The sequence below is a fragment of the Hypanus sabinus genome, chromosome 18 (assembly GCF_030144855.1).
Source record: "Hypanus sabinus isolate sHypSab1 chromosome 18, sHypSab1.hap1, whole genome shotgun sequence".
Taxonomy (NCBI): domain Eukaryota; kingdom Metazoa; phylum Chordata; class Chondrichthyes; order Myliobatiformes; family Dasyatidae; genus Hypanus; species Hypanus sabinus.
The window spans coordinates 17,845,158-17,871,946 of NC_082723.1; the positions used below are offsets into that span (position 1 = coordinate 17,845,158).

Here is a 26,789-nt window from a genome sequence, read left to right on the forward strand (position 1 = left end):
GTTTAGCAACCGACAGTGGGGCAAAATCTAAAATGATAAAATTTTGAGGTGAAGAATTGAACTCTCCACCTACAACTATGACATTGTGTACAGGCCTGGAAAGCTCAATGAGCCCTCCTATGCCCTATCCCAGGGAATGTGTGCCAATGTGCAGATCAACCGGCTATATGCCCTACATGCAGATCTTTGCCACCCGGGGGTCACCCGGCTTTTCCACTTCGTGAAAGTCCAGAACCTGCCTTATTCCCTTGAGGAAATCAGGACGATGACCAGGGACTGCAAGTCTGCGCAGAGTACAAACCGCACTTCTACCGACCTGAAAAGGCACAACTAATCAAGGCCACCCGCCCCTTCGAACGACTGAGTGTCGACTTTAAGAGCCCCCTTCCCTCTACCGACCACAATGTGTACTTTCTTAACATAATCAATGAGTACACGCGGTTCCCCTTTCCCATCCCCTGCCCCGATACCACTTCCATGTCAGTCATAAAGGCCCTGTGCAAGCTCTTCACTCTGTTCGGATATCCACAGTGACAAAGGGTCCTCATTTATGAGTGATGAGCTGTGCTAATACCTGCTGGCTAGGGGTATTGCAACAAGTAGGACCACGAGTTATAATCCCCGAGGGAATGGACAGGTGGAGAGGGAGAATGCCATGGTATGGAAGGCCACACTCTTAGCCCTTAGGTCAAAGGGATTGCCGGTCTCTCGCTGGCAGGAGGTCCTCCCTGAGGCACTCCACTCCATCCGCTCTCCTCATGAGCAACTCTTTTCTTTTCCCAGGAAGTCAACCACTGGGACCACACTACTGGCTTGACTGACATCTCCGCGGCCAGTGCTGCTCCGGAAGCATGCGAGGAGCAATACATACTCCCCGATGGTCGAGAGGGTTCACCTACTTCATGCGAACCCCCAGTATGCCTACGTGGTCTTACCTGATGGGCAGGAGGACATGTTCTCCATCTGCCACCTGGCACCCGCAGGAGCACCAGACCCCTACCCTGAACACTCCATGGTGACTATGAACCCTGTACCCCACCGATATATATATATACCGATGAGACACCGTGCATTCTAAGCCCTAGTGTAGACACCACACGACACTCCCATACCAAGCACGACACACACATAAGGGATTACTGATGCCTAACAGGCTGGCACCTCAAGTCAGACTGGAGCCAGCACAACCACCGTCGCCAGTGCAATCACCACCAGTGCTACGTAGATCGCAGTGAAGGACTCGACCGCCTGATAGACTTAACCTGTACATATACTTGTCTTAAATATTGTCAGTCACTTCACCCCATGGGACTCTCTTTTTGAAAAGGAGGGGCGAATGTGGTAAACCATGTATATCTGTCTGGACACACCCCTCTGCTGACTGCTCCTGTGGCTCCTCCCACAGACCCCTGGATAAAGGTGATTGTGTCACTGCTCCTCCCACAGTCCAGTGCAGTCATCCGGCATGGATGTGCTCAGTTTTACTGCTCCATTTTACTGCTAATAAAAACCTTTCAGTATTTACTCTACTTCCAGTCTTTTGGAGTTATTGATACTGCATCATTAGGTCCTTTTACAACCGGCAATTGACACATTTACCATTGACCACACTGAATGTTCCTGAGATTTAGGGGCTCAGTACTGATGATTACCTGTACGATGGTTACTTGTCATTGAAACTGAAGTTTTTAGAAGCAGATGCTGGAGTAACTGAGGCTATTAATACATCAGTGCTGGTCAAATAGGTGAAGCTTCCATTCTTGTGGGAACAAGTATTCCCATTGTGAGAAGGCTCGTGGAAGCATGCAAGGAGAGAAATAGAGAATTTTTTTAAAACCTTGTCCATTCACCTGGTGTTCAGAGCTGCTTTTAAGAAGGTGCAAGTTCCTTCTAAGCAGAATAATGAGCATGAATGAGGAACTGCGATGTACATACAGTCTAAATCTGTCATGTTACATCCTGGAAGAGATGTTAGAGTGATGGAGGAACCTCCCCTCCTCCCCTTCTGAGAGGCGTCTTGTTGGTTAGCACAAGCGAAGGTTGAAGATGTTTGGCAGCACCTGCTTAATATGAAGGATGCTGACTTCATTCAGGGAGCAGGGAGAACTGAGTCACTGGAAGGTACAAGTGACATACAGGAGGAGGCAGCCCCAAGTAAACAGGAACAGGAACAGCAAGGAGTGCCTGAGGCTGAAGGCAAAATGAGAAGGTCTCAAAGAGTCAGGAAACCCGCAGATAGGCTGGTGTATGATACACCTGAGAAACAGAGCGTTATGTCAATCCCTATAGTGAGACATACTACTTCCATTTCTAAATTGGATAGGGGTTCCTGAAATCACAGAATTCATTTCAATACTGTTTTATTAATAATGATTTAATAAGTCCCAAAGTCATGAGGACATGACTATTTTTGCTGGGAGAAAAATGTAATGCCCTGGTTAAGATTTCTTCTGCTATGTTGTGAGCTATTTTTTTTATTTTAGCAATTTTCTGCAAACACATATGTCCTGTTTGTAAGAGTGTTTTGGCTTTGGCTAAAGATAAGGAGCCATGTTGTCCAACTTAGGAATTTTAAATCAGCTAGTCAGGGTTGTCTTGGTACATGTTGTAACTCCCTGCCCAGTGGGATGCGATAGAAGATTCAAGAGAGTGGGCGGTATCAGATATCTGAAGAACAGTAGTCTGGTTTGGGATCTTTTGGCAGGAGCTCCAGAGCAAATGCTGTTCGAAGGACAGACACTGCTTAAGAAGTGCTTTTTCCAAATGAATGGTTCAAAGGAGAAAGTGCTAATAGTGCTGAGTTAGCCAGTATCATTCAAGATGGTCATCAAGTTGTGGCTGATGTCCTTCACAGAGAATGTGGTTCAGTGCGAGTAAAGCGATACATCCAACTACTGCAGAAATGAGCTCCAACACTTATGTGCATATTGGATTGGTTTAACTGTAATGGGCCCTTTTATTTTTCTTTTCTCTTTCTGTAACCGTTTGTTAAAGTTGAAAATTCGGTAAATATATTTTCATTGTAATTTTCTGCCGGTGTACGATCTGTTATTTCCTGGCGAACAATAACTGTGTATGGAGCAGTATTTAGAATTGCTACAATTAATTGGAACATCCCAACTGCTGCTTGGTTGAACCCCACATCATGCAGGCCCTAGATGTATATTGCTTATGAACAGTATTGTTAACTGTTGAGTCATGTGGCTGTGAGTAGAGTTAGCTAATGAGCCAAGTATGTATATGAGCCCCAGTGACAGGGTTGCACCTGTAATAAATTGGTTATTACTGGGATCACAGATCCCCATTGATAATGCACATTGATAACTTGGAGTAAGAATATAAAATTAAGTGGGTTAGCAAATTTTGCAGAGTATACAAAGGGACAAATTAAGCACATGTGCAAAATGGTAGCAGATTGACTATAAAAAAGGAAAATGTGAAGTTATTCACCTTGGAAGAGGTAATTAAAGAATGTTGGATTATACTATATAGTTATTTTCTTTGCAGTTTAAAATTCCTATGCCTGCTTATATTTTATATAATTACCTATGTATATGCAATTGTTCAGTGTGTCCTCTAGTGGTTACAGTATTATTCCAGTATTATTATAATACTACTTATTATACAGTAGTATTCCAGTATTATTCTGGAAGATTCTTGGGTATCTCATCATTTAAACAGGGGCTTTCTGATTGTTAACTCCTAACTACAAATTTGAATGGAATGTCTGTTACCCATGATATATGAAGTGCTGTGCACATTGGCTCACCATCTTCTCTTTGTTCTTTCCTGCCATTGCTATTAGACTCTTGCTACTCACCATTTCCAGCTCCTTTGTTCTCTTACCACCTAATGAAATGATTCTAAAGCAACAAATTTTATGTCTCTTTCTTGACTTCTGAAAGAAGCTTGGATCATAAACATCAAAATCCAACAATAGAAAATTATATAAATTGAGTAAGACTGCAAAACATAGCAGAGTTGGAGGCTGAGTTAAGATGGCACTAAACAGTGACTCCTTTGCTTTTATCTTTGGAAACAGCTCTATTTTCATTTGTAATATCTTTACCTTTCCTTTTCAGGGTTCTTTTGAAGACACTGACCTGAAGTTACACGTAGACTTTGGTTCTTTGTGGGAATGGGACTCGTTCTCGGGGTTTCAGGACCAGCCATTGATGTTCAGCATGCTGAGGATTCAGCCTGAGAGTCTCGCTAAGATCTCGGGGCTCTGGAGATGGGTGGATTGAGGGTCGGTGTCATGGCAGGAGACTTGTGTGTTGTTGGGGAAGCTGGAAAATCTTTCGCTGTGGACCCAAAGACCCAAGATCTTTGCGACCTTCAGGCACAGAGCTCGTAAAAAGCGATGAAATTGACTTTTTAACATCTAAAACCAGCAGGTTGTTGTTATGTCTCCCACTCGCTATGAAAATGGGGGACACCTCCCTCTTCCTTATTAGTGAGAGAGAGAACCTGTGGCTTGTCAAATCCCGGATAAAGCGATAGTCCTTGGGGTAACTGCAAGTCTGCTATTGCCTAGCTCAGGCTTGTGCTCCGTAGCGGGTGCACTTTTTTTGCTGGGGGTGGGGGAAGAGGAGGATTGTTGCTTGCTGCCGCTTACGCGCAGGAGGGCGGAGCTGGGGAGGGAGGACTTTGGGGTTCTCACATTTAACTGCCGTTCATTCTTTGAGGGACTTCTGTTTTCGTGGATGTTAGCGAAGAAAAAGCATTTCAAGATGTATATTGTATACATTTCTCTGACAATAAATTGGACCTCTGAACCTTTGAAATATTGGATTTGGGAGTCCTAATGAATAAAATACAATAAGTTAGAATGCAGGTACAGCAACTAAATAAGAATCTAATGAAATATAGACTTTTATTGCAAGGGATATGGAGTATGAAAGTATGAAGATTTTGTTGCAATTTTGCAAGATGCTGTTGAGATTAGGTCCCTGATTTTCGGGTAGGACTTGTTTGCTTTGGTGGCAATGCAAAGAGGGTTCACTAGATTGATTCATGTAATGAAAATGTATATGTATGTGAACAGGTTGAGAATATTGGGCTTATACCTGCTGGAAAAGAGTGAGAAGTAACTTTAAACAAAAATTATGAAAGCTTTGACAAGATAGATGCTATTCACCAGCATAGTTTCAGAATCAGAGTCACCCATTGCATATGGACACGAGAAAACAAAGTTACAGGCAGTAATAAGTATAATACAGCCAAATTTAATTGAATAGACAGAGGAGAGTGTGCAAATATATTTTAAAACATATTGAAAAGTGTGAAACTGAATAGGTTACTCATGCAAGTGTGCAAAAACTATAAAACGATAACATAGAACATTTCTAACATCATTAATTTTACAATAACTTTTTTTGAAAGGATGTGTTTTACTTTCTGTTAGAATTCCTTTCTTCTACAATTAATTATTTTTGTCTTAAGAATTTTTTGTTAATTCATATTTTAAAATAAAGCAGTTAAACTAAAACTAGAAATTTTAGAATTGTGTGGAACTTTTATCTGTAGGCGTTCTCTTTTGATCAGATCTCATCTACAACTGGGTCATTAAAATCAGCATATACAAAACAAAATAGTAGGCCACAGTTTCTATTTTTGCTTGTGTTTCTTGTAGATATAATTGTTTTCTGTTTGGACATTTTATTTTCATATACTGTGATTATGTAAACTGATTTCCCGTAATTCTTTGGTTCCATTTTAATAGTGACGGCTCCATTCTACATTGTGCTCTCTGCCAGCTATGTGCTTGCCAGACATTGAACCTGCCACAGCCTCTGTATATTTTAAGATCTGTCTAGCAGATCTGTTTTTACACAATGTAATATGGCTAATTGGATAACTCTATGCATCTAATTCATTATTTTGTTATGGTACCAAAAGGGACAAAAAGTGAGAAAACAAACAAAAAGCATAAATTGCATTCTGAATTCATTAATTCGGCTCTTCAAAGGTGTAGATTTGATAGGAACTTTAATAGTTCTCTGTCAATTCTCTGACCTAATTTCCTTTTGGGTGTGTCTCTTCTCTGGAAATATAGAAGGGACAAATTTACCATTAAAGCATTAATGATATTTCAATCATAGAGAAAAAAAATCTTAAGTGCAAGATATATAATTATGTTATGGTTAAATTATAGTTGCTGTGCTAAAAGCAACATGTGCTGCATCTGATCAGTATAATGATTTGATATGCATATATATCCAACATGAAAGTTGTAATACAATTTCAATCTAATATTTAATAAACTTATTTTCAATATTTCAAAGGTTTGAAAAACATTCCAATGAACTCATCTCAACACCTTCAGAATGCATTTTCAGACTGGGCTTCATCCTTTGACTATACTGATAAAACTCCAACTCAAATGAGGTTCTAGTGCATAGTGCATAGTGGATTGGAAGTTATACCACTTTTGTAGGAATATGCATCCAAAGTCATTTTGAATTTATGCAGAAGTATCAACATAAAAGCATACTCAATAATTAACTTTTAATCTTAAAATTTGTCATTTCTTACTCTGTTTTTAGTAAGACGGTAACAAGTCTGATTTATAAGAAATTAACTAGATGGCATAAAGACTTCTCAAGCTTTTATCCAGTTTAATAATTTTAATTTAGACAAATATCCTTACTTATTCCCCCCCCCAAATGCTTTTCCTAGATATACTTTCAAACATGTAATTCATAGGAGGATGCAGACTGTTGCAGGTTACTTTCTATTATGATTAATATAAATAATGTGTCATTTTGCTTGGCTTCAATTTTCAATGTGCATTATAGAGAAACAATCTATGCAAGTAGTAATTGACAATTTCTTTAGATACTGAAGATATTTAATAATGACTGTGGTAGAGTCTTTAACTAAAGTGGAGATTTAGCATGCAAGACATAAATTTGATGATGAATGCCATCTGCTAAATCTGTTTGACAGAGATGTATTTTTGATGTACAATGTATATTTTGATGTACATTGTTTGACCACTGATGTTGTACAGTATACCATTCACCCAATTATAGTTGACATAATCAGGTGTAAATGATTGCTGCTCAATTTAAGACCCATAACCTGTCACTGCTGACTTACTCCTGAAAATTAAAACGACAAATAAACAAGACTTCACCAGTCCACAAATACTTATTCAGGAACATCTGAGGATTTTGCCTAAAGAAAAAGTAAATGGAGTGCTTCTCGCTTTTACTGGGCATCTAAGTCAAAGAAGATATAGTCAGTACCTGTTTCCAAGGGCACCAATAGCAAACACTAGAGGGCATAGGTACAAAATTAAGGGAGGGAAGTTTAGGGGAGACATCAGGGGTAAGTTGTTTTTTTAAAAAACACAGAGGATTGTGAGTGCCTGGAATGACTTGCCAGGGATGGTGGTGGAAGCTAAAACATTAGGGGTATTTTAGAGCCTCTTGGACAGGCACATGGATGAAAGAAAAATGGAGGGTTATGGGGTAGTATGGGTTTAGTACTTTTTTTTAAGGATTATATGGGTCGGCACAACATGGAGGGCCGAAGGGCCTGTACTGTGCCGTAGTGTTCTATGGTTCTAAGAGAATAGAAGTACTTGAACATGGGCACTTTGAGTGAGAGAAGCCAAAAGAGCAGTACTGATAGAACCAAGAATAGACTAACAGTGTAGTGACACAGAGCTTTCCTGATGAAGATTTATAAGATTCTTCCCCCTCCAGGCCTTCTCCAACATCAACAGGGCATAAGACACTTCTTGCTTCATTGGATTTGCATTTCCATTATTTACCAAAAATTGCTTCCAATACTCCTTGAATGTAAACCTGTTATTGTGTCACTTAGTGGCAATCGCTAATTAGGACCAAAATAAAGCCCATAAACCAAATCAAATTAATTGTGTCTTCTTGGCAAAAGCCCATTTATCAACAAAGAATTTAATGTAAATTTTTAAATTTATTGAAATTACCTGAGGGAATTTCCGAGGAGGAATGACCGTGTCAAAGACATATATGCTTTCATTAGGTGTGGAGTTGCCACGGCAAATGCAGTACTGTATCACTTGCGAGACAGTGACAGGATGTTTTTGTTGAACTGGTTCAACTTTACATTCTTTAGTTGGAGCAGCACCTATTAAACACAAGAAAAAAATGATTTAATCTAAAACACAACTTTTACAAATTAACATAAGAATTCATTTTCAATATGATGAAAGTTGAATTATGCAAAACCTAAAGATGCTAGATAAAAATGAAAGCATATCAAATTTGATAACCATAATGTAGCTCATTAATACAAACCACTGTTACCCTCCCCTCCCCAATCCAATGAACTTCTGTAATCAAAAGATCTACTAAATACATTTTACTAGATCACATCTTTGGCAAACTGCCTCGATACTGAGACTTCAGCTCCAACAGATCTGGATCCAACCTTTTGCATTACCTTGAAACTGACTGTACTTCATCTTAGTTCAGCTTGATTAGAAATAGCTACAGCAGCTGGAGAGCCAGAAGCAATCAAATCTGAATTCCTACTCCTTTCACCATATCTTTTGACCTACTCACCACTAAAGTTCTTCTAATACACAGTGGTTAAGTGTTTGCTGGAACATTATTTTGCTTCATATTTGATTAGAAACATGTTTTAATTTAATTCTTTCTTTGCAATTAGCTTAGAGAATGGGGTAAGTAGGATGAAATAAACAAATCTTTCTGAAATTGGGCTCAGCAAAATACGATAAGACGAAGGAGCAGAATTTGACCATTTGGCCCAACAAGTCTGCTCTGCCATTCGATCATAATGGATTTATTTTTCCCCATTAACCCCGTTCATCTGTCTTCTACCTTGTAACATTTGACACCTTTACTAATCAAGAATCCATCAACCTGAACGTTACATATACCCAATGACTTAGCCTTCACAGTCATCTATGGCAATGAATTCCACAGATTCACTACCCTCTGGCTAAAGAAAATTCTCCTCCTTTCTGTTTTAAAGGGACAACCTCTTATTCTGAGGCTGTGCCCTCTGGTTTTAGATTCTCCCACTACTGAAAATATCCTCTTCACATTCAGCCTATTCCAGGCCATACAATATTCGTTAGGTTTCCCTAGCCCTCCCCACCCCACATACACCACCCCTTCAAACTTCAGCAAGTACAGACTCAGAGCTATCAAGCATTCCTAGTATGTTAACCTTTCATTCCAGGATTATTCTCATAACCTCATCCACACTCTCTTCAATCCCAGGACTTAAATGTGGGGCTCAAAACTGCTCATAATATGGTCTGCAATAAAGCCTTGGAATTATATCTTTCTTCAATATTCTATTCCTCCCAAAATCAATGCTAATATCGCATTTGCCTTCCTTAATATTGATTCAACCTGCAAGTTGACCTTTAGAAAATCATGACCAAGACTCCCAAGTTCCTTTGCAACTCCGATTTCTGAATTTGCTTTCTGTTTAAGCAATAGACCATGTTTTTATTGCTTCTACTAAAGGGCATTACCATCCACTTCCCTATGGTACATTCCATTTACCACTTCTTTGTCCATTCTCCTAATTTGCCCAAGCTTGTCTGCAGACTCCCTACTTCCTCAACACTGTCCCTCCACCCATCTTTGTATCATCCACAAAACTTGACCAACCAGATCATTAACATACAAGTAACAGACCCAACTCTGACCCCTGTGAAACAGCAGCAGCCTCTTTGCTTCCTGCAAGTCAGCCATTCTTCTGTCCATGCCAGTAATATTTCTTGTAATATCAAAGGCTCTTATCTTGTATAGCAACCTCATGTGTGACACCTTGTCAAAGAACTTCTTAAAATCCAAGTGAACAACATTCACTCACTATCCTTTGTCCACCCTGCTTGTTATGTCCTCAAATGGATCTGTCATGCAGAATTTTCCCTTCAGAAAATCATGCTGACTTCAGCCATTTTTATCATCCATCTCCAACTACCAAAACCTCATCCTTAATAATGGACTCAACCATCTTCCCAACCACTGAAGTCAGGCTAATTGGATTATAATTTCCTGTCTTTTGCCTCCCTCCCTTTTTACAGTGGAGTGACATTTGCAATTTTCCAGACCTCCAGAAGCATTCTAGAATCTAGTGATCTTTAAAAGATTATTACTAATGTCTTCACAACTCCACAATTTTTAGCTAACCCATTCAGAACCCTGGGATGTAGTCCATCTGGTCCAGATGACTTATCTACCTTCAGATCTTTCAGCTTTCCAAGCACCTTCTCCTTAGCAATAGCAACTATACTCACATTTTGCCCCGACACTCTCAAATTTCTGGTATACTATTTGTGTCATCCACAGTGAAGACTGGTACAAAATAAACATTCAGTTAGTCTGCCATTTTGCCTCTCATTACTACCTTTCCAGTGGTCTATTATCCATTATTGCCGCTCTTAATCTTAGCATACCTGAAAAAAACTTCTAGTATCCTCTTTTCTGTTTTTGGCCAGTTTACCTTCATATTTCATTTCTTCCCTTTAATAGTTTTTAGTTGCCTTCTATTGGTTTTTAAAAACTTCCCAATTCCCTGGCTTCCCATTATGTCTTTTTATAATATTCTACAGCTTTTTTGCTTTCATACTGTCTTTGACTTCCCTTGTCAGCCATAGTTGCTTCATCCTCCCTTTAGAATGCCTCTTCTTTAGGATGAAATGATCCTGCATGTTCTGAATAACCTCCAGAAATTCCTGCCATTACTGCTTTACTGTCACCTATTTTAGAGTCCCCTTCCAATTAGTTTTGGTCAGCTCCTCACTCATGCTCTGCAGTTACCTTTATTCAACTGTAATACCGATAAATTATTTATATATATTTACATAATTGTTTAAATATCTTTAAACAATTGTGGCAACTAGCAGATATAATTAACGACTGTACTATAGAATGTATTTATTTAATCAATGGATCATTTTAGTCTGAATTTAGCCTGATGACTAGATTTGACACCTGCACATATTGCCTGGAACAGATACAGAAGCCGTTTGGCAAGAGGCAGTCAGGATTCAGCAGTCAACGGGCCTGAGCTCTATATTACTGAGTTCCTACCCTCAACATGCTCTGATAGATTTTGACAGGAAGACTGCAAGTGATGACTCATCTTCTAATAAGGCATTATAGCAATGTTTAACTGTCTCTGATATTTTGCAGAATTTGAGTACTTTTACAATTGTGTGGTTATAAAAAGTTAGACTCAGTATCAGAACTGGTTGCTGTTGAATGAACACAATGTGACAGTAAAGAAAGTTACAATGCTATTTAATTAGATTAAAGATTCAATAGCATCAGCTAATAGAATGGAATGATTTTTATGAATGGAATACACTCAGTGTATTTTGCCTTATTTTAATTATTTCTGTTACTTAAGGAGAAAGACATACGAGACCTTTAAGACACAGTAGAAACATGGCAATAAACAAAAACATTTGGAGGAAATTAATGGGGATTTAACAACCCTACGAAAACAGCTGGAATTAAGCCAAAACAACATAAATGAGGAAAAATGTGAGATCAAATACTATAAATGTTATGATATTAAATAGTGTTGATGTTTTGGGGGAACAGGATGTCCTACACATATCACTGAAAGTATGTGCAAGCATTAAATTAGTGAGGTACAAATTACATATAGCATTACTATGCAGGAGCTTGACAGTGTAAATTGGGAGCAGTTGTTATTGTGCAAGTCTACGCCTGACATGTAGAGTCATTTAAAGAAGCTGACTAAATTTCAGGACAAGTATGTTCCATTATGGAGGGAAAGCAAAAAAAGAGAGCAGGGTTATGGAAATCTTGGATGATGAGAGAGGCTGTAAATTTATTTTTTAAAAAGATATACAAGCTTTAGGAAGCTGAAATCAAACTGGCCCTTTGAAGAATATAAAGAAAGCAAGAAAGAACTCAAATAAAGAATTAGGAGGCTAAAATGGGACATTTAATGTCCTTAGCAAGTAGGATCAAGACAATCCCAAGGCAGTTTCCTTTAACTACGTTAAGAAACAAGTGGGTATCTTGAGAGAGGGTAGGACAGCTCAAAAATAAAGGTGAGCGTTTACCCATGGAGTCAGAGGATGCTGGCTCAATGAGTACACAGCTTTGGTATTCAGCCTGGAGAAGAATAATGACAATAATAATATAATAATGACTGGGACAATGAGAACAGTGTGGGGTGTTCTAATGTGCTTTGAGATTTTGATGATCAATGAGGAGATGGAATCGAGTCTCTTGAAGAGTACCAAGGTGGATAAATCACCAGGTCTTGTGGGATCTCTCCCAGGTTATTGACAGAGGAGATGGCTGGGACCTTGAAAAAGATCTTTGTATTCGTTCTAGGCACGAACAACATCACAGAAAAATGGATGTTGCTCCTTCGAGAAGGGAAATGGGGAATATCCAGGAAATTCCCCAGCCTCAGAATAGAGGGGAGTCCTTTTAGAATGGAGATGAGGAGGAATTTCTTTAGCCAGGGAGTAGTGAATTATGATTTTTTTTTGCCACTGGCAACTGTGGAAATCAAATCTTTATGTATATTTAAGGCAGAGGTTGATAGATTCTTGATTGGTCAAGTCATGAAGGAATATGGGAAGAAGGCAGGAAACTGGGGCTGAGGGCATGGATCAGCCATGATGAAATGGCAGAGCAGACTCAATGGGCCAAATGGCCTAATTCTGCTCCTATATCTTATGGTCTTATGGAAATTATAGACCAGAGAAGATTCTAGTGGAGGGAATTTACTGCCTTGGAGTTCTGAATGTAATTTGAACTTCCCTTTGGAAAAATGTATGGAAATTAAGGACAGTTTTTGTGTAGGGCAGGTCACATCTGTTTATTGTTTGTTTATTTTTTTTTAAAAAAGGAGATCACCAAGTCTTTGGAAGATGAGTTGCTGAACACATTCTAAGAAAAGATGGTTAGATTTCTGAACATTAGGGGATACTAAGCAATGCAACAAAGTGGTGCTGAGGTAAACAATGAACCATGATCCTTCTTACCGAATTGCAGAGCCTAATTGTCTACATCTGCTTCTATTTCTTATAATATAAATTTATATTAATATTAAAGGATATATAGTTTATTCCAAAACCATGTTCTCAGATCTAATCTACTAAAGGTACAGGATACATGTTGGTTTCAGTAGTTTAGAAAGTCATATTAAGAAGAAATGACAGTAGGCAAGCTATGATTAAATCATGCAGATCATAAGAAGTTAAAGATAACATTAAATTGAAAGGCTCAATGTTGCCAAAAGAGCTCTCATCTCAAGAATTAGGAGAATTTCTGAGTTCAGTAAAGGAGACCACCAAAATGATAAGGAAAAATAATCTGATTGCAACTTAGGGAGACTGTAACAGATTTTATACTAAAGTAATAAAGAAATGATTAACAAATATTAGGCAATTATTTTACAGACTGAGATACAAGTAGTTATGAGGAAAAAGTCAAAAACAAACATTGTTTCTGCCTTCATTGAAGATGGCATAAACCCTCCCACAATTACTCAAGAAAAATACTTCTAAAGAAAACAAGGAGCTGAGAGAAATTAACAAAATATTGTCAAAATCAATTAAATCAAATTCGGGACCCAAGTCTGAAAGATGATAAGCTGCTTCGAAGGTTTAAGGAGATGGCTTTGGATAACTCGGATGCATCTTTCAAAATTCCATTGATTCCTGAATGCTTCCCACAACTTGAAAGGTTGCAAATGAAACTCCACAAATAAAGGAGGGAGAGAACACAGAGAATACCAAGTAGCCTGATATCAATTGAGCATTGCTATAAATTATTAGAAAGGAAATGGTGACAGAGCACCATGAAAGTAATATTGAATTCACTTCATTTCTTACATCCTTCACATACATGAGTAAAAATCTTCATGTCTGAATGTGCATATTATCATAATTTGTAATAAATAGCATGTACAGTTAGATATACAACAGAACAGTCAAAATAGCTTAGAAATACAATTGCTTTAGCATAAATTAATCAGTCTGATGGCCTGGTGGAAGAAGCTGTCCTGGAGCCTGTTAGTCCTGGCTTCAATGCTGCGGTATTGTTTCCTGGATGGCAACAGCTGGAACAGTTTGTGGTTGGAGTGACTTGGGTCCCCAATGATCTTTCGGGCCCTTTTGCTGTAAATGTCCTGAAAAGTCGGAAGTTCACATCTACAGATGCGCTGGGCTGCCTGCACCACATTCTGCAGAGCCCTGCGTTTGAGGAGAGTACAGTTTCCATACCAGACAGTGATACAACCAGTCAGGGTACTCTCAATTGTACCCCTGTAGAAAGCCCTTAGGATTTGGGGACTCATGCTGAACTTCTTCAACTGTCTGAGGTGAAAGAGTCACTGTTGTGCTTTTCTCTTTCTTTTTCAATCTTTTTATTATTATTAATATCAATAAAATAAAATTGATACATAGATAATGGGATTACAAACATATACATTTCAACTGAACATGAAAGAATACATAAGCAATAGTTACAGTATAAATGAGTATTCCCAAATCATGGACAATACAAGTAACAAATAAACAAGGCAAACCTAGGTATATTGTAATATATACAAAAAAAACAGAAAAAAGAAAAAGAAAAAAAAATTATGCAAAAAAACTAATCTAATAATAAGGGAAAAAAATGAAAAAAGAGAAAAAGAAAAAATGAAAAAAAAGATTTTCTCACCACACAGCCGGTATGTACAGACCAAGTGAGATCCTGAGTAATGTGTATACTGAGGAACTTAAAGCTATTCACCCTCTCTACCCCAGATCTATTGCTGTCTATAGGGGTTAGCCTGTCTCCATTCCTCCTGTAGTCCACAACCAGCTCCTTTATTTTTGCAAAATTGAGGGAGAGGTTGTTTTCTTGACACCACTGTGTCAGGATGATAACTTCTTCTCTGTAGGCTGCCTCATTATTATTTAAGATGAGGCCAATCAATGTAGTATCATCTGCAGATTTAATTAGCAGATTGGAGCTGTGGATGGTGACAGTCATGTGTGTACAGAGAGTAAAGGAGGGGGCTTAGGACACAGCCCTGGGGGTGGGGAGAAGAATCAACTTGGATTTATGAAAAAGAATTCACCTTTAACAAATCTGCTACACTTTGAGATTGTAATCAGCAGAACAGATTCAGATTCATTTATCACACATACATCAAAACCTACAATGAAATATATTGCTTGTGTAAACAACAAACAAAATCCGAGGATGTGCTGGGAGTAACCTGCAAGTGTCACCAGAGCTTCCGCCATCAACGTAGCATGCCAACCATGTTCGCAGAATACACAAGCAACAACAGAACAATAGCAATGAAACAACTGTAAAATAACCCTTTTACCTTCCTCCCACACACAGATCCACACAGTCCTCAAATCGCAGCACATGCTGTCTCTAGGCCTCCAGTTGTGGGAGAACCAGTGGAAGTTGTGCATTTGAACATTGATAAGGCTATGAATATGGTGCCTCACAAAAAATATTGGTGCAAAACTAATGCTCTTTTATTGTAGTAAAGATAATATATTGGGATTGAAGATTGATTAATGAACAAGAAACAGACAGTGAGTATAAATGAGTCAATTTTGAGAGCTCTAACTACTTTAGCAGGAAAGGAACCAGTGCAGGTGCCACAGCTGTTGGCATCCTACACACTGTCATAGTTGACAGGACCATGTTTAATACATACCCAGTTCTGATGATGATACATTAAGTAGCAGTGTATGTTCTGAACCTGTAGCATAGAGGATTCACAGCAAATGAAGAACCAACAACAGATTAAATATAAAAATGGAAAGAATGTGAATCATTTTATTTTGTGATTTTAAATAACAAACTAAAAATATTGGTGTTGAGAGAGACTTGGGAGTTCTTGTATTAAAAACTACATGAAGAAATAGCAAATAATTAGGAAGGGAATGTGCTGACTTTACCTCAAGGTATTTTAAATGCAAGAGTGAAAATGTTTTATTGCAATTTTATAAGGTCCTGATGTGCCTGCACCTGAATACTGTGTCCTGTTCTGGTCTCCCTACAAAAGTAAAAATTACTTTCAACATAAAGAGTGCATTTTTTTCTAACAAAGTTTACCACTTCACATTTTTCAATATTATATTCCTTCTACTATGACTACCTTTTCACTTTACATGCCCTTGTAGGCCTTCTAGACATCCTCCTCATAGCCTATTTTCCTATTTGAAGATATGATACTGGTACCTTTATCCCAATGATGACATAGTTTGTGAATAACTGGAACCCTTCTATCACAACTTGTGATACTCTTACAGCTTCCCAATCCTAAAATGACCCATTAATTCCTAGTCAGTAACCATTTTTCAACCCACATCACTACATTATTTTCAAAATTAATCTAATCGTCTCTTGATTAGCATCTATCAAAAACTGTCTGGAAATTCAAACACACTACATCCGCTAGTTCCCCAACACTATTCTATCAAAACGATATATATGCTTGAAACTACATATAGTGTATAAGATGATTTCCTTTTAACAAATCAATGTTCCCTCTTCCCAATTCAATCACTATTTTCCTAGAGCTCGGTTTCCACTCCTTAATGATAAATTAGACCATTTTTGCTACTATTAACATTAGCCTAACTGGTCTATAGTTTCCCATTTCCCTCTTCCTCTTTTTTTAAATATTACAATTTCATTTGCTGTCTTTACAACTGTGGAAACCATTTTAGTAAGATATGTCTAGGATTTAACTACACCAAACCCTTCCATCTTTGTCAGTCTCTTTGCTGACTCTTCAATTTAAAGAGGTTCCTCCCCCCCCCCCAACACTTTTCAGCTTTACCAATATATTTTTAAATAAATAAAATAATCTGAAGAATCCATATCCTGTTATATTTGTTCTTAATTCAAGCCATTGTATAGTTCAGTGTATTTCAATTTGATTGATGCAATTATATGATGCAGTTTTACTAAACTGCACCAATAAGTACTGGAAATAAAAATTCTAAGGGTGACTACAAAGAATAATGCCTAAAGTTACTGAGGACTTTAAAATCCAAGGACTCAAAAATTAAATAAAAGCTTTCAATCCAAGCACTAATGTCTACAACACACAGAAAATGCTGGTGGAACACAGCATGCCAGGCAGCATCTACAAGGAGAAACACTGTCGACGTTTTGGGCCGAGACCCTTCGTCAGGACTGATAAGGCTATGAATACCTCTGCCACTAATGTCTACAATCATTTTTCATATATACATATTGTCCTACACTTCCTCAAGAGAATAAATCAACTTTGAATATCTATTAATGCATTTAACATTAACAAGTTCTTATCAGAGGTAAACAGAGGCAATATCTGTCCCTTCCTGCCCTGATCCAGCTTAATCCTCTAAAATCACTTCATGACGCACTAAATCCAATTTTTCACCAAATTAATTTTGCAAAGCTTTAAATTCCCATTTACGAACACAGAAAACTTTATTCATATTGTTAAACTATTGTAAACACCACACACAAATCAAGTTTTATCCTTTCTCAAATTAGCAGTTTCTTGTTGATGGCTTTATTTAGGCTAGCAATATCTGATTCCCTTTCAGGACAAAAGGGTTAGTGCCTGAAGGCTCAAGGATAATTCTAAAGTAGAGTTTTATCCTCTACTTAATAGTAAACTTCAGAAAGAGAAGAACAATACTTGATAGAAATTTACCAAGGATTAAAGCTGAGTTTTTTCCCCCAACAATTAAGTCCATTGGTTTTATAATCTCTTGGAAAAAGCATGGTTGATATTTGTTGGACTTTTTTTTATAGGTAGATGAAAAATGTTTGAAAATTATTGTGATAACAGGTATGCAATGTAGTGATTTTGAATGTAGAAGAATCCTATATGACCAATGAGATGAATAATTTCTTTTGAGTAACACTATTTGATGGAATTAAATCATCGCCTTGACACCCTAACAGAAAATGTCAGTTTCTGCTTTTTTTTTGTGAACGCATGAAAACGAATCACTAATAAATATATAAAAATAATCAAACACCCATATATATCACTTGATAAAAACAAGTGCCTTTATATAAAGAAAGACTTTATTCAGTATTCAAAGCTCTACATCATAACTGGCTCTGAAAGGAATATGACACCTTAAAAATCTTTGCATTACTCAAAGTGTCTAATCAGACAATCATTGTGTAATGTAGTACATGGAATACCGGTTTGTAGACAATGTACTGCAACCTTAATCTAGAAATAAAAAGTAAATTTTCTCTATCTGAATATATCCTCACCAAATTTTATAGATGTGCCATAGAAAGCATCCTTTCTAGATGCATCACAATGTGGAATGCCAAATGCTCTGCTCAAGACCAGAAACTGCAGAGAATTGTGGTGCAGCTTAGCACATCACATAAAACAAGCCTCCCCTCTATGGACTGTCTAAACCTCTCTCCTCAGAAAAAAGCCAGCATAATCAAAAACTCCAGCCACCCTGGACATTCTCTCTTCTCCCCCTATCCAGTGGGCAAAGATACAAATTCCATCAGGCTCAAGGATAGCTTCTACTCCACCATTATAAGACTATTGAATGGGCCTCTTGTATGCTAAGATGGATCTTTGACATCACAATCTACATGGTCATGGCCTTGTACCTTATTGTCTGCCTGCACTGCATTTACTCTTCATTCTACTATTTTGTTTCCCTTACGCTAACCTCAATAAGACCATAAGATATAGGAACAGAAGTAGGCCATTTGGCCCATCGATTCTGCTCTACCATTCAATCATGGGCTGATCCAATTCTTCCAGTCATTCCCACTACCCTGCTTTCTCCCCATACCCTTTGATGTCCTGGCTAATCAAGAACCTATCTATCTCTGCCTTAAATACTCCTAATGACTTGGCCTCCACAGCTGCTCGTGGCAGCAAAATCCACAGACTTACCACCCTCTGACTAAACTAATTTCTCCACATCTCTGTTCTAAATGGATGACCTTCAAGTCTGAAGTCATGCCCTCTTGTCCTAGACTCCCCTACAATGGGAAATAACTTTGCCATATCTAACCTGTTCAGGCCTTTTAACATTCGGAATGTTTCTGTGAGAATCCCCCCTCATTCTCCTGAACTCCAGGAAATACAGCCCAAGGGCTGCCAGACATTCCTCATACAGTAACCCTTTCATTCCTGGAATCATTCTCATGAATCTTCTCTGCACCCTCTCCAATGTAAGTATATCCTTACTAAGATAACGAGCCCAAAACTGCACACAAAATTTCTAGTATGGTGTCATGAGTGCTTTATAGAGCCTAAACATTACCTCCCTGTTCTTTTTTTCTTCGGCAGTTTAATGAGGGCACGACTGCACAAGCGAGTATAAGTCGGACCGTGAGGCAGCGGGAGTACTTAAAGGGAGCAGTTAGACGGACCGGGCGACGTTGTAGTGGGCAATGGAGTAGAGGGAGACAGAGTAGGAAGGCTTTGTCTCGAGAGGCTTCAACAAGCAGAGGCTGAGGTTGAGCTTCACTCCAAGTGAGGTGAGGCCGGGTAAGTTCCTTTAAAAGGAGAACGTTTCAAAAGTTGAGGCAACGTATTGGGTAGGTCATGTCAGCTGAGATCAGCCCCGTGGTTTGTTCATCCTGCAGCATGTGGGAAATCAGGGATACTTCTAGTGTCCCTGACGACTATGTGTGCAGGAAGTGTGCCCAGCTGCAGCTTCTGGCAGACCACATTGAGCGGCTGGAGCTGAGATTGGATTCATACTGGAGCATCCATGATGCTGAGAAAGTCATGAATAACACATTCAGTGAGTTGGCCACACTGCAGGTAAAGGCTACACAGGCAGAAAGGGAATTGGTGGCCACTAGACAGCGCAGCAGTAGGCAGGTAGTGCAGGAGTCCTCTGAGGTCATCTCCCTCCTAAACAGATACACTGTTTTGGATGCTGTTGGGGGAGATGTCTCATCAGGGGAAGGCAGCAGCAGCCGAGTTCATTGCACCATGGGTGGCTCTGCAGCACAGGAGGGAAGGAAAAGGAGTGGGAGAGCTATAGTGATAGGGGATTCGATTGTAAGGGGAATAGATAGACATTCCTGTGGCCACAAACGAGACTCCAGGATGGTATGTTGCCTCCCTGGTGCAAGGGTCAAGACTGTCTCTGAGCGGCTGCAGGACATTCTGGAGTTGGAGGGTGAACAGCCAGTGGTCGTGGTGCACATAGGTACCAACAATATAGGTAAAAAAAAAAACGGATGAGGTCCTACAAGGTGAATTTAGAAAGTTAGGAGATAAACTAAAAAGTAGGACCACAAAGGTAATAATCTCTGAATTACTACCAGTGCCACGTGCTAGTCAGAGTAGAAATAGGAGATATTTCAGATGAATACTGGCTTGAAAAGGTGCAAGGGGGAGGGATTCAAATTTCTGGGACATTGGAACCAGTTCTGGGGATGGAGGGACCGGTACAAACAGGACGGTCTGCACCTGGGCTGGACCGGAACCAATATCCTAGGGGGAGTGTTTGCTAAGGCTGTTCAGGAGGATTTAAACTAATGTGGCAGGGGGATGGGAACAAGTGCAGAGAGACAGAGGGATGTAAAATGAGGATAGAAGCAAAAAGTAGTAAGGTGAAAAGTAAAAGTGGCAAGCAGGCAAATCTAGGGCTAAAATCAAAAAGGGCCACTTTTCAACATAATTGTATAAGGGCTAAGAGTGTTGTAAAAACAAGTCTGAAGGCTTTGTGTGTCAATGTGAGGTGCATTCGTAACAAGGTGGATGAATTGAATGTGCAGATAGTTATTAATGAAAATGATATAGTTGGGATCACAGAGAAATGGCTCCAGGGTGACCAAAGATTGGAGCTCAACATCCAGGGATATTCAATATTCAGGAGGGATAGACAGGAAAGAAAAGGAGGTGGGGTAGCGTTGCTGGTTAGAGAGGAGATTAACGCAATAGAAAGGAAGGACATTAGCCTGGAGGATGTGGAATCCATATGGGCGGAGCTGCATAACACTAAGGGGCAGAAAACGCTGGTGGGAGTTGTGTACAGGCCACCTAACAGTAGTAGTGAGGTTGGGGATGGCATTAAACAGGAAATTAGAAATGCATGCAATAAAGGAACAGTAGTTATAATGGGTGACTTCAATCTGCATATAGATTGGCTGAACCAAATTGGTAAGTGTGCTGAGGAAGAGGATTTCTTGGAATGTATGCGGGATGGTTTTCTGAACCAACATGTCGAGGAACCAAGTAGAGAGCAGGCCATTCTAGATTGGGTGTTGAGCAATGAGGAAGGGTTAGTTAGCAATCTTGTCATGCGAGGCCCCTTGGGTAAGAGTGACCATAATATGGTGGAACTCTTCATTAAGATGGAGAGTGACATAGTTAATTCAGAAACAAAAGTTCTGAACTTCACGAAGGGTAACTTTGAAGATATGAGACGTGAATTAGCTAAGATAGACTGGCAAATGATACTTAAAGGGTTGACGGTGGATATGCAATGGCAAGCATTTACAGATTGCATGGATGAACTACAACAAGTGTTCATCCCAGTTTGGCAAAAGAATAAACCAGGGAAGGTAGTGCACCCGTGACCGACAAGGGAAATTAGGGATAGTATCAATTCCAAAGAAGAAACATACAAATTAGCCAGAAACACCTGAGGACTAGGAGAAGTTCAGAGTCTAGCAGAGGAGGACAAACAGCTTAATTAGGAAAAGGAAAGAAGATTATGAGAGAAAGCTGGCAGGGAACATTAAAAACTGACTGTAAAAGCTTTTATAGATATGTGAAAAGAAAAAGATTGGTTAAGACTAATGTAGGTCCCTTACAGTCAGAAACAGGTGAATTGATCATGGGGAACAAGGACATGGCAGACCAACTGAATAACTATTTTGGTTCTGTCTTCACTAAGGAAGATATAAATAATCTTCTGGAAATAGTAGGGGACCAAGAGTCTTGTGAGATGAAGGAACTGAGGAAAATACATGTTAGTAGAGAAGTGGTGTGGTGTTAGGTAAATTGAAGGGATTAAAGGCAGATAAATCTCCAGGGCCAGATGGTCTGCATCCCAGAGTGCTTAACGAAGTAGCCCAAGAAATAGCGGATGCATTAGTGATAATTTTACAAAACTCCTTGGATACTGGATTAGTTCCTGAGGAATGGAGGGTGGCTAATGTAACCCCACTTTTTAAAAAAAGGAGGGAGAGAGAAACCGGGGAATTATAGCTTGACATCGGTGGTGGGGAAAATGCTAGAGCCAATTATCAAAGATGTGATAACAGCACATTTGGAAAGAGGAGAAATCATCGGACAAAGTCAGCATGGATTTGTGAAAGGAAAATCATGTCTGACGAATCTTATACAATTTTTTGAAGATGTAACTAGTAGAGTAGATAGGGGAGAACCAGTGGATGTTGTATATTTGGATTTTCAAAAGGCTTTTGACAAGGTCCCAAACAGGAGATTAGTGTGCAAACTTAAAGCACACGGTATTGGGGGTATGGTATTGATGTGGATAGAGAAAAGGTTGGCAAACAGGAATCAAAGAGTGGGAGTAAACAGGACCTTTTCAGAATGGCAGGCAGTGACTAGTGGGGTACCGCAAGGCTCAGTGCTGGGACCCCAGTTGTTTACAATGTATATTAATGATTTAGATGAGGGAACTAAATGCAGCATCTCCAAGATGACACGAAGCTGGGCGGCGGTATTAGCTGTGAGGAGGATGCTAAGAGAATGCAGGGTGACTTGGATAGGTTAGGTGAGTGGGCAAATTCATGGCAGATGCAATTTAATGTGGATAAATGTGAGGTTATCCACTTTGGTTGCAAGAACAGGAAGGCAGATTATTATCTGAATGGTGGATGATTAGGAAAAGAGGAGGTGCAACGAGACCTGGGTGTCATTGAAAGTGGGCATGCAGGTACAGCAGACGGTGAAAAAGGCAAATGGTATGTTGGCATTCATAGCAAGAGGATTTGAGTACAGGAGCAGGGAGGTTCTACTGCAGTTGTATAAGGCCTTGGTGAGACCACAGCTGGAGTATTGTGTGCAGTTTTGGTCCCCTAATCTGAGGAAAGACATTCTGGCCATAGAGGGAGTCCAAAGAAGGTTCACCAGATTGATTCCTGGGATGGCAGGACTTTCATATGAAGTAAGACTGGATCGACTAGGCTTATACTTGCTGGAATTTAGAAGATTGAGGGCTATCTTATTGAAATGTATAAAATTCTAAAGGGATTGGATAGGCTAGATGCGGGAAGATTGTTTCCACTGTTGAGGGAGTCCAGAATGAGGGGTCACAGTTTAAGGATAAAGGGGAAGCCTTTTAGGAGCAAGATGAGGAAGAACTTCTTCACACAGAGAGTGGTGAATCTGTGGAATTCTCTGCCACAGGAAACAGTTGAGGCCAGTTCATTGGCTATATTTAAGAGGGAGTTAGATATGGCCCTTGTGGCTAAAGGGATCGGGGGTATGGAAAGAAAGCAGGTACAGGGTTCTGAGTTGGATGATCAACCATGATCATACTGAATGGCGGTGCAGGCTCGAAGGGCTGAATGGCCTACTCCTGCACCTATTTTCTATGTTTCTATATTCTATACCTCTAGAAATGAATGTCAACATTGCATTCACCTTCTTCATCACCACCTCAACCTGAAGGTTAACCTTTATGGTATCCTGCACATGGACTCCCAAGACCCTTGGCATCTCTGCATTTTGAATTCTCTCATCTAAATAATAGTCTGCCCGTTTATTTCTTTCACCAAAGTGCATGACCATAAACTTTGCAACATTGTATTTCATTTGCCACTTCTTTGCTCATTCCCCTAAACTATCTAAGTCTCCCTGCAGGCTCTGTTCCTTGACGTATCTTTGTATCATCGGCAAATTTAGTCACAAGTCCATTAATCCCATAATCCAAATCTTTGAGATACATCATAAAAAGCAGCGGTCCCAACACCAACCCCTGTGGAACTCCACTGGTAACTGGCAGCCAGCTAGAATAGGATCCCTTTATTCCCACTCTCTGTTTTCTGCTGATCAGCCAATTATCCACCCAACATACTGATGTGATGAATGATCAGTATGGACGAATTGCAAGACAAAGTTTTTTTTCCCACCGTACGTCAGTAGATGTGATAATAATAAATCGATTTACATTCTGGTTAGAGGGTTCTTTTCAGGAAATTCCATGAGATGTGAAGAATTTCACTGAACAGAGACTGTTAGTTACAGGAGACTTGCCTAGGGTATGTAGTGTTCAGTATGGAAAAAAATGGTAAAAATGATACTTTCTCATTATACTTTTCAGAGAGGAAACCAAGTATACTCATGTACACTCAATATAAAATTTACTTTCCTGCAAACATGGTCAATTAAATTTATAATGAAACAGGATGAGCAAGAATTCTAATATCATATTTTCAAAAGCAACCTTCTTTGTTCTCCCTATTCATAAAATGTGTTAAAATAGTTTTATGAGTTATAACATTTACACCAAAGACCGTACATCTGAAGATGATTGTCATATTACTAACAGAATTTTATTTTAATTTCTTAAAAGGGCTTAAACAAATTTAAAAGCTTGATACATAGAATTACTCACAGATAGAAATAAAAACTCTCCTCTTAAGGTTTTCTATGTTATCCTTTCTGATTTTTTAGATTTATTTGTTTGACTCCACTTTCTGTTAACTATACTGTTCAGATTTATCCTCCCTTATTGTTCCCATTCTAGAAGTGTTCTTAATTCTACTTGCTCTTTCCAGAAACCTTTCAATTTGTTATTCTATATCTTTTGTTTAATTATTATGGAACTTATGAATTCATTCATGGTCCATTCTCATAATTTTGTTTTCAACAAATATCTGAACTATAAATATTAACTTGTGCTGAGAAGAGGTATAATAGGGGAGAGAAAAGTAATGGAGATGGCAATTGAAGAGGAAGAATCTAGTTCTGGCACTCTGGCTTCAGTGAAGAACACAAAGTAATAAAACTACTCCTGGTTCACAAAGTAATGCCAAAATTGAAGAAACCAACCTCATTCAACAGTACTGCATATGGTGAAGCAAATACCATGTACTAAACATAGTAGTGTCTATTGAAGCCTTCCAAATTACTGTGAACTAATGAACTGTTTATTGATTAAAGAATTTGCTGTCTCAGCAAATTATTTACATGTCTTCCAAAACCTGGGAAGCCTTCGAGGATGAAGGGATTAGATAACTTAAAGTTATGAGAAAGGATGACTGAAATTGTGAATGTTCAAACACCAACCATTTTTATTTAAAATTTCTACATCGTTTGTTTAACAATTATGGAACTTATAAAGCATACATAGCTACTATATTTTCCTTTGTAGAATCTGAATATTTCTCTATTTTATTGGGTTCACATGATTGTGTTTGGTATGCTCTATAGATCTGATAATAGTTAAATGTAATTTTCTAAATTAGAACAATTACTATAAATGTTCAGATACAGAAGTGATTTTACCCCTAAATGTATAACCAAGAACATGGACAAAAGGCAAAGAACTAGGACTAAGTGGACAGATCATCAGGAGACATGATATAGACATGTTTCTTGGTTCTGAACATAAGATGTAGAAATTGGTTTAAAATCTAACCCAGAATAGCACTGGAGGCTTTAAGCCACAATGCAAGGCCAGGCTGTGCTAAGTTTTATAATGAATAACTAATTCATAACTTAATATTTTAGAACTTGTATTATATCCATCTCAGGGTTGAAGAAAAGGAACTTAACATATCTACTTAAATGCCAGATTTTGGCACATCCACAAAAGGTTAGACCCTGTCTGACTGGTCTATGTTGCAAAGCTTCAATAATAATTGTACAAAAAAATTAGCTGCTACAGAAACAATAAAAAGGAAAGAATTATGTTTAATTAATATTCTGGAGACAGTATAAGGATAAAATATAGAACATCAAATTAAAGAATAATAAGAACTACAAAAATAAATACAAGCAAGGAATTACATCGGATAAAGATTGTATGGTGAATGGCATACAGAGTTCTTTAAAATATCTGCAAAAGAAGAAATTGGCAACCTTACCTTGTGTGAGCCTTCACAGTAAAGGAGAGGATGTAAAAATAAATAGATCTCATATATTTGGCAGTGAGTTTCAAATGCCAGTTCAGGCTGAATGCCCCCTCACTACTAAATTGGCTTGCATTGTGATGGTTTATGCATAAAAAACAGGTGCAAAACTTGCCAATATCCACCTCCATTATTTAATTTTAATTCTACTGATAAACATTTAAGCAAGAATAAAATACTTTAAAACTCTAAGAATTTTTAAATCTGATTAAAAGAAACAAAATAAATAAGCAAAGATAATCACAACTCCATGTTTTGAACAAAGCAATTCTGTTCTTGTATTCAACTGTTACTCGATAAATGGGTAGTGCTACTGAGGCATTAAACAAGACACCAGGGTGTGAACCATAACTTGATGTGTAAATATAAAACTCAAAAAAACAAGGCGAGACTGGCTGGCAACAAGCAGCACCAAAATGTCTCCCAACTGGCTAAACATTAAGATCCTTATCTCCATTTGTCCTCAGCGGGTGCTAGTTGGCTGTGATATTACAAATGCTGAACAAGGACAAATTCCCTTAAGAAGCAGCTGAAACATTGATTGTCATATTGAAACTAAAGCAAGTGTAATTTTTATTGAGATTAAAAATAATGGACTCGAACAAGAAGTGATGAGTTGTGGGAAATGTTTCCTTTTCACAATAGAAGATGGTAGACAGCTGTGTTCTATAAGGATCAGTGCAA

The 26,789-nt window shown here is 38.6% G+C and overlaps 1 protein-coding gene across 2 annotated transcripts in view; it reads right to left on the reverse strand.

Moving 5' to 3' along the window:
- LOC132407366 (transforming growth factor beta receptor type 3-like) overlaps positions 1-26,789 on the reverse strand; it is a 133,899-nt gene that overhangs the window by 84,182 nt on the left and 22,928 nt on the right. For both annotated transcript variants that reach the window (XM_059993741.1, XM_059993742.1), the window contains exon 3: positions 7,961-8,121. In XM_059993741.1, coding sequence (XP_059849724.1) covers positions 7,961-8,121 — 161 coding nt within the window. The remainder of the gene's footprint in view (positions 1-7,960; positions 8,122-26,789) is intronic.